At 39.5% G+C, this 15140-nt stretch overlaps 1 protein-coding gene across 1 annotated transcript in view; it reads left to right on the top strand.

The window, feature by feature from the left end:
- Positions 1 to 14882, top strand: part of PLD5 (phospholipase D family member 5) — a gene marked incomplete at both ends in the record, with an annotated part of 465875 nt that extends 450993 nt beyond the window's left edge. The window contains 3 exons of the mRNA XM_082613900.1: positions 3834 to 4002; positions 7303 to 7417; positions 14635 to 14882. Coding sequence (XP_082470026.1) covers positions 3834 to 4002; positions 7303 to 7417; positions 14635 to 14882 — 532 coding nt within the window. The remainder of the gene's footprint in view (positions 1 to 3833; positions 4003 to 7302; positions 7418 to 14634) is intronic.
- Positions 14883 to 15140: the final 258 nt, after the last annotated feature.

The following is a 15140-nucleotide window of genomic DNA, read 5'->3' on the forward strand; positions in this document are numbered from 1 at the left end:
TGCAGGAACATAGAGCCCAAGATAAGGTGGTGAGAGACCAAACTGGAGACAGGACAAGGATGAGGAGAAAGAGGGCCTGACTACTGGGGAGTCTTGTGACCTTGAGGAGCCTCCACTGTGTCTTAATCAAAGGATGATTTGCTACAGTCCAAGAGATAAGGGACAGACCAGCAAACCATAGAGCCATAGAAGCCAATGGAATCTAGAGGAAAACATAGGAAGAACACTTTTTGACATAAATCACAGCAAGATCTTTTTTGACCCACCTCCCAGAGTAGTGGAAAGAAAAATAAAAATAAACAAATGGGACCTAATGAAAATTAAATGCTTTTGCACAGCAAAGGAAACTATAAACAAGATGAAAAGACAACCCTTAAAATGGGAGAAAATATTTGCAAACAAGTCAATGGACAAAGGATTAATCTCCAAAATATACAAACAGCTCATGCAGCTCAATATTAAAAAAACATACAACCCAATCCAAAAATGGGCAGAAGACCTAAATAGACATTTCTCCAAAGATGACATACAGATGGCCAAGAAGCACATGAAAAGCTGCTCAACATCACTAATTATTAGAGAAATGTAAATCAAAACTACAATGAGGTATCACCTCACACCAGTTAGAATGGGCATCATCCAAAAATCCTCAAACAACAAATGCTGGCGAGAGTATGGAGAAAAGGGAACCCTCTTGCACTGTTGGTGGGAATTTAAATTGATACAGCCACTATGAAGAACAGTATGGAGGTTCCTTAAAAAACTAAAAATAGGGCTTCCCTGGTGGCGCAGTGGTTGAGAGTCCGCCTGCTGATGCAGGGGACACGGGTTCGTGCCCTGGTCCGGGAAGATCCCACATGCCACGGAGCGGCTGGGCCCATGAGCCGTGGCTGCTGAGCCTGCGCGTCTGGAGCCTGTGCTCCTCAACGGGAGAGGCCACAACAGTGAGAGGCCCGCGTACCAAAAAAAAAAGAAACTAAAAATAGAATTACCATATGACTCAGCAATCTCACTACTGGGCATATACCCAGAGAAAACCATAATTCAAAAAGACACATGCACCCCAATGTTCATTGCAGCACTATTTACAATAGCCAGGTCATGGAAGCAACATAAATGCCCATCAACAAACGAATGGATCAAGAAGATGTGGTACATATATACGATGGATTATTAAAAGGAATGAAATTGGGTCATTTGTAGAGACATGGATGGACCTAGAGACTGTCATACAGAGTGAAGTCAGTCAGAAAGAGAAAAACAAATGTCATATATTAATGCATATATGTGGAATCTAGAAAAATGGTACAGATAAACCGGTTTGCAGGGCAAAAATAGAGACACAGATGTAGAGAACAAACGTATGGTCACCAAGGGGGGAAAACCGTGGTGGGGTGGGGATGGTGGTGTGCTGAATTGGGCGATTGGGATTGACATGTATACACTAATAGGTATAAAATAGATAACTAATAAGAACCTACTGTATACAAAAAATAAAATAAAATAAAAAAATAAAAATGATTGCTAGCAAAAGAAAAAGAAGCCAATGGAATCAATTTTAAAAAGAAAGTGTAAAAAATTAATAAACAGAAATCTCAATTAAATAGAGTTGAGAGACCAGAAGGAGTTCTCACACCCTGCTAGGATAGCAGAGCCTAACAGGAAAAAGACAGATTCCTCTTCTTTCCTGGCAAAGACTCAGCCAATGAAAGGCCATGACACTTTGTTTACCATAGCCCTCCCAACTTCCTTTTCCCCTCTGTAAAAGTGTTCTCCCTCTCTTGTCATGCATGTGTCTTGCCCATAATTGCAGATCCAGAATTGCAATTCTATGCTGATTCCAAATAAACCCATCTTTGCTGGAAAAGTATCTGGCAATCTGTTTGTTTCAGGTCAACAAAAGGAAACATCAACATAGCCACATGTAGCCTGGTTCAACAGTAAAGTAAGAATTGAATGATGTCAATTAGATTTGGCAGTTAAGATAATCACTGCTGACTCTGAGAAAATTTGCAGAAGATTCATGGGCTGGAGGCTGGGGTCAGTAGGCTAATAAGTGAATGGGGGGTGATGAAGCAGAGTCAGAGGTTCTAGATTCTACTATCAAGAAGTTTTGTTCAAAGAGGAAAGAGATTGTACACTAGCCACAGAGCAATGCAGAGTCAAAGGAGAGGTCTCTGAATGGGAGAGATTTATGATTTTTTCTTAAATGAAGAAGCCAGAGAGGGAGAAGTTGAAGGTATTTTTGGGAAGGAATGACTAATCAAATGCAGTTGCAGGGGGCCAAGGGAACAGCTTGGGGAGAAGGGGGGATGCCTTATCCTCTGAATTAGAGGGAAGGGGATAAGGATGTGTGTCGCTATCAAGGTAGAACATTGAGGAGGACCATGACCAAGACCCCCAATTTTGTGAATGAAGGAAAAAACAAATTTCTCTAGAGTGGGGCAACATTTAGAATAATTACAAAAGGTACAAGAGGTAGAACTGACCCAACGCAAGGATAGGGATTGGCAGATGGTATTGAGAGCCCTGAATGCATTTGTGTTTTCTCCAGTCTGCACAAGCTTGAGATGACTTTTTCCAGTTGTCCTCTGCTTTATAGCTATAGAAATACACCAAAGGTATTACAGCACTGACCTAGGATTTAGATTTTGCAAAGAGCTAAAGGAAAGGAGAGGGGCAACTGTCCTTCAGGTGATCAGAACTGATATTAAGCTTGTCAGGGAAAGGAGATCAGGAGGAGCTGATGGACCAGAAAAAAGTAGAGGGACCTTGGATCTGGGGCCTGCACAGGTGAAAGAGCAGGTACAAATAAGAGAGTAGAGTAACCTGAAGGACAGGAAGCTGGGGTCAGATATAAAGAGAAGACCTTTGGAGGTGCAATTATTATGAAACTTATATATTTTGAATAATATATCATTAGTCCAAATAATGAATTGGTCCAGAATTAGGGGAAGATTTGTATGAATAAAAAATAAAAAGTCTACAAATTACAGGGCTACAGAGAGATAGAGCAATTTGAGACTTGTCTTTAATGTGGGAAAGTTTGTTGGGATTTTTCTGTTTGTTTTTAACATGAGAACTAAGTTACACTTCTGAAAGAAACATTGTGTTTTAGGGGGTGGGGAGCAGTGACTGGCCCCACATCCTAAATCAAGTGGACAGCACAATCTGGTGGAAAATACACAGCAGAACTTTAAGAGAAGCTGTGGCCTTAGGGAAGAGCCAGGATTTAGTCAAAGTAAAAGGTTAGGAATTCAGGGAAAAGGCTACGCCTATAGGGGAAACAGCCTGATGGAGGATTCTAGGGCCCCAGAGTAGTGGGGGCCTTGGTAAGGAGAGACAAAGACAGTTTGGAAATAAGAGTGTGGAAAAGCTAGGATAACTAGAGCAAAATCTCATTGGGGGTGACACTTACCAAAGAAGAGAGGTTTGAGAAGCATTTGGGGACAAAGGGGTGCTGAAGGATCCTAACTGGAATTCTGTTGGAAAGTTGATTCTCCTTGCACATATGAACTGAGACTCAGGTAGAGTTGGAGGTGTAGTGAGGGTGACATGTGGTGGTGGTCAGTCTGTCTGTGCCCTCTACCCACACAGCCTGAGGCCCTGGTGGTAGGAGACCTCATTTTAAGCTGGATAGGACCAGTGAAGCACCATTTCTCAATGTCCTAACCCAGGAGACTGGCATTTTTTCAACATATCCTACAAGGTTATTTATATTACAGAAAAAAGTAATGATCAAGTTAACATCAATATTCTCTATAGTCTAGAAAATTATATCCCCAAACTAACTAATCTTCTTTATTTTATCTGTATGGATATTATTTCTACAGGACTTACTGGCCAGACTTGGATGGGAAAATTAGAGAAGCGTTAGTTTTGCGAAGCGTTAAAGTTCGACTCCTTATCAGCTTCTGGAAGGAAACTGACCCCCTCACATTTAACTTTATTTCATCTCTTAAAGCTATTTGCACTGAAATAGCCAACTGCAGTTTGAAAGTTGTAAGTATTATATTGACTGAGTTATTAAATTAAAAGGTTATTTCCTTCATACATCTGTGAAAGCTGTAAGCGCACACATACACATGAACTTCCAGTCAGAACCAGGACAACAACCTTCAATAGTGAAAAATACTTCAAAAGGTAGGTTAACTAATTTTTCAGAACAACCGTATCCCCAAAAACTAGAACCCAAGTTTCCTGGTGCCAGCCTAACCCTCTTTATATACACATTCAGTTACATCCTCTCTATTTTATTTGAACTTCCTCCTTCACCTGCTATTCTTATTTGTGAGACTGTGACCAACAGAGCATTGGAACATGCACCAGCACAGACTCTCCCAGCCCTAAACACCCCCAGCCTGGGTTTCTGTACTTATTCCAGGTCCCTTGGGCTGCACCCTAATCCGTGTCTGCATACGTTGAGGGAGGGAAAGTTGAGGATTCATACTATCCTAAACGTGCTAACTCTCTAGCTCGCCTTTGAATCTCCTCTGGTCCTCACATGGAGCATCCTCTTCCTTCCCTCAGGGCCCTTGTACATGCGCTTTCCTCTCCTACAACAGTTTCCTCCATGCAGTACCTGATTAATGCCCACTAATCCTTTAGGTCTCAGCATCCCCCAACCTCCACTGCAGTCATTCAACAGATGTACACTGAGACCTGACTCTGCTCTGTTCCAGGCCCTCTTCTAGGTGATAAAGCTGTGCTCCATGAAGCATTCAGGGACCCAGAATGACAGGGGCTCCACTGTTAACTTTGACACATGGCTTCCAAGATGGCTTTGAGCCTCAATATCCCAAGGCCAATCAGAAGAAGAGAGAGTGGAGGAGTGCACAAGAGACATTTATGAGTTAGGCCTAGAGGTGGTGAATATCTCTGTAGCCTTCATTCTCTGGAGGACAGTCCCTCTGTGCTCAGCAAGGGCCCAGATGTCAAAGCATCAGAATACAGAAAGTAAAAAGACATGTTTAATACAAGCAGAGGCAGAGAGGAGAATACCTGGGGCCTATGACACATGATGCATTTGCTCCTATCTCTTCTCTCAACTTCCCCTCAGAACAACTCAGTGGTCTCCACCCACCCACTGTTTCCTGACCCCACAGCACACCTGCTACTAAGGCACTGTCAGTTGAAATCTGTGTCATAAAATATTAAGGGCTCTCATTTAAGACTTACAAGCAATTACAAGGAAAGTAGAATCCATCATTTTAACCTCTAGAGTATTTACTCAGCTTCATTTTTTCAAACACTCATGGTCATATTACTCAAATAAACCAAACAGTAATAGTTCACTGTTGGACATTTTATAAAACAGAGACTCCAATCTTCATTTAAGCCAGGCCATGCATTTCTAAGCATCAAGATAATCCTTGAGGAGAAGGAAGCTTATGGTCCTGACATCTAGACCACAGATGGATGAAAAGATTTTCCAAGAAGAGTGGGAGTTGGAGTCTTGCATATAGCATGTCTTCAGGAGCCTGGGAGCACTGATAAAGCAGATAGCCTGGTAATCTCTGTCCTTAGAGGATTAGGCACCTTCCCCCTGGCTTTGTGGGTTTGTATCCATGAGGAGGCTCATGGAAAGAGACTGCACTCTCCAAGTTTTCCTAGTTAACTGAGGTTTATAAAAAATAAATTAACAAGTCACTTTTGAAATATCTTTGCTGTCACCTGCAGCACGTTAGGTGTCTAATAGCATGTCAGTGAATACAATATGATTTCTGCTATTGTCTTAGTCTCCCAGAAAAAGCTCTTTTCCCTCTTTAGGGTCATCTTCAACTTTCTAGAGGAAATGGGTTCTCGGTAAAGCCTCAAGCTGTGATGCCATCACTGACTTAAATTAGGATGTATAATTTATTCTTTTTCAAATTTGTCTTGATTCTGCAATAATATCTTCCTCAAAAGGAAATAGCAAGTGTGTAGACAGGTATGGTGATAGAATGTCCAAGCGAGATGACTGCTGGCTGTTATCAGTATTCATGTGACCTCACAAGTATAAAACCACAACTTAAGAGAATTCACAGGTTATTAAGTCCACTTGAAGAGTCCACAAAAGCTATATGTGAACCCATCAAACTTGACACAGATTTTGCAGAAGATAGGAACTGAGGAAATAAGGTGATCCAGTCTGCATTGCTTATAATCATGGTAATATGGCAATGGGAGAACATTCCTCTGGGATGTACAATAGACAGTTCTTAGGTGGTAGATTTTGGCCTGTGTACCATTGATCTCAAGGGTTCTACAAAAAAAAAAAAATCAGAATAGAATTTTCAGGGCTGGAAGAGACCTTATTGATCACTTGGTTTATCACTCCTTTCTCAACCTGGAGGGGAGGGAAAAACCAACTCTCATTATTTCCCCAAACCAAATTTGAACACTTACAGTTTTAAAACTATAAATGATATCTCCATTTCTAGGTATCATCCTATTTTTCTCACTGCCTCTTCTTTCCTTCAATCACACATGATTCTACAGATGTAAGACATTCTGGAAATATTCCATGCAGTTTTGAAAATTTTCCACGTTTTTCAATGTGGAGGAGACCTGAGGTCTTCACCTTTGATGGTGTCTTCCTGTGAACTCAGTCACAGTTTAAGCCTCATCTGAGCACTTGCCAATTTCAGCAGATTCCTGAAGCCACTCCTGGTGTCACCTACCTCTCTTAGCTCCCCCATCCCCATTCCAGGTGAACTGGAATGTTGCTTTTTGGATCACATTAAAGTTGAAATTCAGGATTTATGGTTTGAAATTGTGATTTTTTTGAGTTGCTTATTAAAAGAGCTTGTAGACCTAGGTGTTTAGATGGAAACTACTTGTTCTTTTGGCAGAATCTTTTTTTGACATTTTCAAATCCCCAATTAATTCAGCTAGTCATTGACATGGGCCTGCTGCTTCTTATAATATATGCCACATGTGAGAATTCAGTTCATTGGCATGCTTGACAGAAAGCACCCTGAGGCATACTTAAAATGCCAGCACACTCTGATGAATAAGACAATAAGAATTAGACAACTTCTGGCCCTTTCCCTGTCAAAAGAATGAATTTTATGTTCATTTTATAGTTTAAAAGTGTTAATTATAGACCTAGGTGAGCATGATAATTTTCTCTCATTGCCTATATGGATTTGAGAACAAAAATAGCTTCATCTATATGAAGTAACAAGATTGTGGTTTTAATAACTCAATATGAGGTCTATTGTTGATACTTGAATAAGAAATCCTTTTGTGTTTGAACAAAACCAAAAATGTTCTCTATATTCACCTGCTTTATTTATTTATTTATTTATTGTCTTACAGAAATTTTTTGATCTGGAAAGAGAGAACGCTTGTGTTACAAAAGAACAAAAGAATCACACCTTCCCTAGATTAAATCGCAACAAGTACATGGTGACGGATGGTGCAGCTTATATTGGTAGGTGTCAGGGCTGTAAGGCTCCTTAGGGGATCATGCAGGTTAGTGGTGATCTAGCTGTACTCTTCTGTACCCCATGGTGAGGAAGCCCCTGCCAGTGAGTGGGGGACCTTGAGGTCAGGAAAGAGGAGGGTGAGGGCAAAGAGCTCCTTAACCAAGCATCTCATCTGTGGTTTGGTTCATATGCTAAGAGACCATATGTGATGTCTCTTTGTAAATGTTTTGTAGAAGTTCCATGGTCCAGTTGTCTCATTTTATGGATGAGGAGTTGGATGGCTCACGAAAGGCCAGTCCTGGCACTTAAATGAACCCAGTGCTCATTTCCTACCCACTGTACCACAGCCAGCCTGTCATGAGTAATGGGGAGGCAGACATCATTGAAATTCAATGCCCAAACAAACACTACCTGTGCAATAATCCTACCCCTGCTATTTTTAAAGTATCTAACTTTGGGCAATTTACTTAAGCTCTCTAAAAACCTCAGTTCTCTCATCTGTAAAATGGAGTTAATAATAGTTTCTACTTCCTAGGGTAAAGTTTAATTGGGATAATATGTACAAAGCACCTTGCACAATTAAAGCTCCTAACACATAGATAATACTAGATTCATGTTAGCTTATTTATTAAGGCAATAAAGCTCCAGATACAGAAACAATATGTATTGGTATATTTCTTACTAATGGATTAAATCTATTCTACTTTCCCATGGTGTGCCTGAGTCCAGAGTAACCCCTTTACTGGTACTGTCACAGGCAGAGTGGAAGTTCTTATCTATAAAATGAAAGTGTTTAGGTCACAAAACAGCAGGATGGTTATTACACTGTACAAATGAAGTAGAAATCTCAAAGCAGAAAAGAAAAATGTGTCTGGGATGAAGGAATATGGAATCTGCATTATTTTTTCCAAATTCAGTGAGTAAAAACATGCCATTTTAACTTTATAAAGCACCTTATCTTATTTGATTCTCTTAGCAACATTGTCAATAGGAAAGGCAGCTTTAATCACCTGCAATTTAGAAATAAGGAAATTGGGCCATAAGATATGAAATGAATTAAACACTTACTACCTCCTCTCTCAGTGTGGAGATGTTCTGTTTTTTCCCATTTCGAATAGTTGTGTGTCTTATTAGTAGAATAATAAGAATAATAGAATAAGGAATTGAAATTTTTAAAAATGCGTATCATTCCAGTTCTAGAATATGACAATATTATTTTATTCATGTTGTCCCTCTCAGTGACCCAAGAGGTGATCATTTAGATTTTCTCATGTTCATCAATGCATGGAGAAGAGAATGAAATGAGCTTCTTTTTAAACAAGTGGCAAAAGCAAACTCAAAGTTGTTTAGTCAAAAATGGGAACTTTTGCTTCAATTATGGGAAACATAGGGGTGATTAAGTTTTGGGCACATTGGGATTTAAGGACTCAAGTCTGAATATTTTACCTGCAGGGTTTACTTAAAGTAAGTTGTTATGTGCACATTCAGCAGTGACATGTGCTTATATCCAAATGTTCTTTATAATGAATTAAGTAAGTGTATTGGAGTCAGACAAACCTTTTTTTTTTTTTATTTCAAGCACTGAAACTTACAAGCTGGAAGATGGTAAAGTCACACAATCTCTCTGAGCCTCTGAGGAGACTCTGTTTCCTTATCTTTAAAATAGGGATAACAGCACCCATCCTTTGGTGGTGGTATAAGGATTAAATGAGATAATATATGAGAAGCTCCCAACACTCTCACTGATCTCTCTGCCAGATTCCTACTAAATATTGATTCCTGACTCTCTCCCTTCTTCTTTCCCTGTAATGCATTTTTTTAATAGACTTTTTTTTTAAAGAGTTTTAAGTTCACAGCAAAACTGCAGAAGGCACAGGGATTTCCTATATATCCCCCAACCCCACATGTGCACAGCCTCCCGCATTACCAACATCCTTCACCAGAGTGGTACATTTGTCACAACTGATGAACTTACATTGACACATGATTATCACCCAACGTCCATTGTTTACATTAGGGTTCTCTCTTTGTGTTGTACATTCTGTGGATTTGGGCAAATGTATAGACATGTATCTGCTATTGTAGTATCACATAGAGTAGTTTCATTGCCCTAAAAATCCTCTGTGCTCCACTATTTATCCCTCCCCCTACCCTGGCAACCACTGATTTCTTTTTTAACTAACTCCGCAGTGTTGTCTTTTTCAAAATATATGGTTGGAATTATATAGTGTGTAGACTTTTACGAGTGGCTTCTTTCAATTAGTAATATGCATTTAAGGTTCTTCCATGTCTTTTCATGGCTCGATAGCTCATTTCATTTTAGTGCTTAATAATATTCCATTGTCTGGAATATTATTTATCAATTTACACTTTATCCATTCACCTATTGAAGGGCATCTTGGTTGCTCCAAGTTTTGACAATTATGAATAAAGCTGCTATAAACATCCATGTGCATATTTTTGTGTGGACATAAGTTTTCAACTCCACTGGGTAAATACCATGGAGCATGTTTACTGAATCATATGGTAAGAGTAAGTTTAGCTTTATGAGAGACTGCTTAATTGTCTGCCAAAGTGGACGTACCATTTTGCATTCCCACCAACAATGAGTGAGAGTTCCTGTTGCTCCACATCCTCACCAACATTTGGTGTTGCCAGTGTTCTGAATTTTGGCCATTCTAATAGCTGTGTATGACACACATCTCATTGTTTCAGTTTTCATTTCCCTTTGACATATGATGTGGAGCATCTTTTTGTATGTGTATTTGCCATCTATCTTCTTAAGTGAGGTGTCTATTAAGGCCTTTGGCTCATTTTTTAAACAGATTTTTAATTTTCTTACTGTTCATTTTTTTAAGAGTTCTTTGTATATTGTGGATAACAGTCTTTTATCAGATATGTCTTTTGCAAATATTTTCTCTCAGCCTGTGGTTTATCTTTGCGTTCTCTTTCATTCTCTTTCACAGCGCAGAAATTTTTAATTTTAATGAAGTCCAACTTATCAATTATTTCTTTCATGGATCATGCCTTTGGTGTTGTATCTAAAAAAGTTATCACCAAAACCAAGGTCAGCCAGGTTTTCTCCTATGTTATCTTCTAGGAGTTTTTTAGTTGTGCATTTTACATTTAGGTCCGATCACATTTTGAGTTACATTTTGTGAAGGGTGTAAGGTCTGTGTTTAGATTCTTTTTCTTTCTTTCTTTCTTTTTTTTTGCATGTAGATGCCTAGTTCTTCTCGCATTGTTTGTTGAAAGGACTGTCTTTGCTCCATTGTATCACCTTTGCTCCTTTGTCATGATCAGTTGACTATATTTATGTGGGTCTATTTCTGGGTTCTTTATTATAATACATTTTAAAATGAGTACATTTTACACATAGCATTTTAGCAAAACATTAGTTCCTTAGAGTGAAGCATAGTTCTAATATAAAAATACTTAAAGAGCATAAAGAGGGAAAATTCATTGATAATTTAAATAATTATCAGCATATTCTGGAAATCTCTTAAGAAGTCACTCAAATAAATACCTGCTGAGAATGCGGAATAAAGAAAAATCCACACTAGACCTTGCATGGAAATATAGTTCCATTAAATGTTCACAAGACTTACAGAAGAATCCTCAGACAGTATCATCTCTCTAATTTTGATTTGAGTACATTTGAGTCAAGCTTGGCAAAGTTGTCTGAAAGGTGGTTTGGTTATTTATATATTATATCCAGTGAGTTCATCTACACCCTCACAGGGTGTTCCTGAGGGTAGCACTACAGCTCTCCTGGCCTCTGGGGCCTAAATGTGCATTCTAGAAGCTGAAATGGCAGTCTCAAAAAGAGCTGGGTAAAACTGCTTCCCAACTGAAAAATGACTGAAGCATATACATGATTTTGAGGTTTAGCCCAGCCATCAGGAAATAAAGGTAGGAAAACAACCACTCTGGTGTAGGAAAGCCCTGTAGTCCTGTGAAAGATGCCTAGGGCTATGATTCCTGAGAACAGACTAATTAAAACTTTTGAGAATCAATAAAGATGGAGGATCTTGGCTCCATCCATTGTATCAAAGGAAAGAAGCTGAATGTCACAGAATGAGACTTCATAATCTTGTCACTTCTCTCCCATCATCATTCCCTCCCTCTATGCTTCCCCCAAAGGATATGTGTTTCCTTCAGAGAGTGAGGTCTGCAAATGAATGGAGCAGAGATCTCAGTGTGGTCTGATGCTCCAGCCCTGGGGGCTGATGAAGTCTAGGGTGAAGAGCACAATTAGCACAAAGCGAGTACACCTTTAAGTGTGGGCTTCAGAGTCAGACCTGGCTTTGAACCTCAACTGTGGGATTTTTTCACTTCCACCTTGGACAAATTACTTAAACTTTCTGAGCCTTAATTTCCCCATCAATACAGTGAAGTTAATATTGTCACCTCATAGGATTGCAGTGAATATTGAAGGAGATAATGTTATGATATCTCATAAAAAATTACTGCCCTTGGTCTAATGCCTTGCACTTAATCATAAGATGAGATTTTAGTGTCTTATCAAGAAGTCCTTGAAAAGTGTGCTGTCTTCTGTTTATGGAATGAATAGAAGGTGCAGCCTACCAGCAGTTTCCAGAATAACTCTCAACCTGCAGTAGCTACAAATCCTCTGTTTAGAGGTTCAAGCTGGTGTTCACCTGGCACTGAGCATTTGCACAAAGCCGGAGCCTCTGAGCATGGCCACGTGTCTGAGAGCACATGGTCGGGAACACAGCAACAGCAAAAGGAGTCTCTGTGCAGAGACTCTAACACAGTATTACAAACCATTTAGCAAGCAGTTTGCTAATTTATAATTTTATTGCTATTTATAGCAATAAAATTCAGTCAAAATTATGTCTATCATGAAGTCATTGACAGCATCATTGTAGTGTTTGTGTGGGTTAGGGTGAGATATAAAGAGAGAGAGAGGAGTTCCTTCTCTATGCTGATAATATTTGACTTAGAGGAATCAACTTAAAGAGTAAAATGAGGGGCAAGGGAACCACCTTCCAATATTCCAGGCAGTGCCATATGGAAAAGGGAGTTGATATGTGCTGGGGGGGGGGCTCCAGAGAGTAGAGGAGGGCCAAAGAATGAGAGCTATAAAGGAACAGATATTAGCTTTCTCTACGGATGTCCCTTCTCCCAGCAGCTTCTCCCACAGGTGACTGCAGGGCGTTGGGTCAAGGATGCCCAGGGACCATGATCTCAGCATCTTTCAGCAAATATTCCTGCAGGATGCCTGAGGAGCCACTGAGGGAATGGAAAGTCAAGCTCTAACTTAAAAGCCTTCGGTTCCCTTATGGAACCAGCTCTGAACCAAAGAGGATGGTGGTAATTTATTAGATAATTTTGTCAGTCTTGACATGGGTAAATTTTTATTAGAATGATTCTTCATTTATAGTATTGAAGATAGTTCATGGAGTCTAGCAGACCTGGGTTGACCACTGATTAACCATGTGAAGCTGGGCAAATTTATTCACCTCTTTGAGCCTCACAGTCCTCTTCTGTCAAGTGAGCATAAATCTTACCAACCATATGAGATAATGTATACAAATAGAAAGCATAGTGCTTTGCTCATATTAGGCACTTACTGATAGTTCCTCTGCCCTCTACATTCCTTATGTCCCGACCTCATTCCTGACTCTTCCCCTTCACGCTTTAAGATCCTCATCAGATCTTTTTTGTCCATAAATATGTTATATTCCCTGTGGAATTAGTTTCCTAATTGATAAGTTTCTGTGCCTTTCTTATTATACAGTGAAATGCTCTCTTCCTGACACATCTAGTCAGAGTTAGAAATTGCTTTCTCCTCCCCTCATGGCATAGTATACATACATCTCTTGTACTATCTCATATGACTTGTATTATACTTTTTGTGTTTTCCTCCTGGACTCCTGGAAGGCAGAAACTGTGATTTTAAGTTTTATATCATGGCCCCTAATATAGTACCTGGTAGACATTGTACACTCAGTAAATATGCATAAATGAAGACAAAGAAAAGCAAAGAAATAAATGGTGCTATACCCTCCTGAGAGTACCTTTGCTCTCCTACTGGAACTCTCTCCCCATTGGATACCAAAGACAAAGGATTCATCTGGGAGTTTTGGGTAGTCCAGTCCTTTTATCTACTCACACTTTGAAAATGGACTACATGCAAGTCACATAGACATGATTATCCCCTTCTGGGGTGGATCCCAGCCTTACTACCTATTGGAGGCCCCCCAAAATTAGTATGTTGAAGTCCTAATCCCAGTACCTCTAAATATGACCTTATTTGGAGACAGGGTCTTTACGGGGGAAATCAAGTTAAGGTGAGGTCATTAGGCTGGTTTCTCATCCAATTTGGTTGCTGTCCTTATAAAAAGGGGAAATTTGGACATAGAGATGTGTGTAGAGGGGAGATGGTGTGAAGAGACACAAGGAGGAGATGACCATCTATAAGCCAAGGAGAGAGGCCTCGCACAGATCCTGCTTTCACAGCCCTCAGAAGGAACCAACCTGCCAACATCTTGATCTTAGACTTTTAGCCTCCAGAACTGTGAGACAATAAATTTCTGTTGTTTAAGCTGCCAGTCTGTTGTGCTTTGTGATGGCAGAACTAGCAAACTAATATACCACTTATACCAGCAGTCACTCTGGGGAGCCTGCTGTCACAGCAACTGCCCTGATTCCTAGGCTGAGAAGCCTGATCCTGGAACTGGGAATGACTTACCACCCAAGAAAGGAGTGTTTTGTGTGTTTAGTTAAAAACTGGTTCTCCTTCTCTGGCTTCAGCTTTTTCTTTGATGTGAAAACTTCTGAGCATTATAATTAGAATCTCTCATTTGTACGTACGGATTAGATGTTGTCTCTTTGAGAAGGTAGTAATTGTTCACAGGATTTTTAAGTGTATTCCTGTATATTTTAGATGTTGCTGTATTTAGTGTGCCTTGTGAATGTCAATAAGAAAAAACATTTACCAAAAAAGAACATCAGATTTCCTGTTTTGAGTTTCAAATTGAGCAAAGCTGAAGAAAATGCCAAAATAATATGCAAATATTAATATGCCATATGTAAGCCTTCTTGGATCTTTTTATGAGCTGTCAACACAATTCAGTCTCCCTGTCACTATTCCCGGGTATTTTTTTTTAATAGAATCTGCTCTATATTTCTTTAAATGTAGAATATTCCCTGGTGGATCTTAACTCTTTACTATCATTTCCTTTATCTTTTGCAGGAAATTTTGACTGGGTAGGGAATGATTTTACCCAGAATGCTGGCACAGGCCTTGTTATCAACCAAGCAGATGTGAGAAACAACACAAGCATCATTAAGCAACTTAAGGATGTATTTGAAAGGGACTGGTACTCGCCCTACGCCAGAACCTTGCAGCCCACCAAGCAGCTGAACTGCTCAAGCCTCTTCAAACTCAGACCCTCCTCAAATAAAACTGTCACCAACAACGCAAGTGGAAAGGACCCCTAGAGTGTATAGTCTGAATGAACAAACTTACAGGACACCTTATATTTCACATTTATACAAAAAAGACTTGAGGAGAGAAAAATAATTTAATATGTCTTTTTTAGGGAAAAAGCACACAAAAAATATTCTCTGAACGACATGTAATATCTTATCTAACAATATCTTAGCCGCGTGTACACTAAATTTAAGACTTTTGTATTTGTTACTTCTGACAGGGAATGTCATTTTGGCTTGAAAGTTAGTTTTTACGTTTGCATACAA

This window comes from Mesoplodon mirus (genome assembly GCF_964341445.2).
Source record: "Mesoplodon mirus genome assembly, chromosome: 3".
NCBI lineage: Eukaryota > Metazoa > Chordata > Mammalia > Artiodactyla > Ziphiidae > Mesoplodon > Mesoplodon mirus.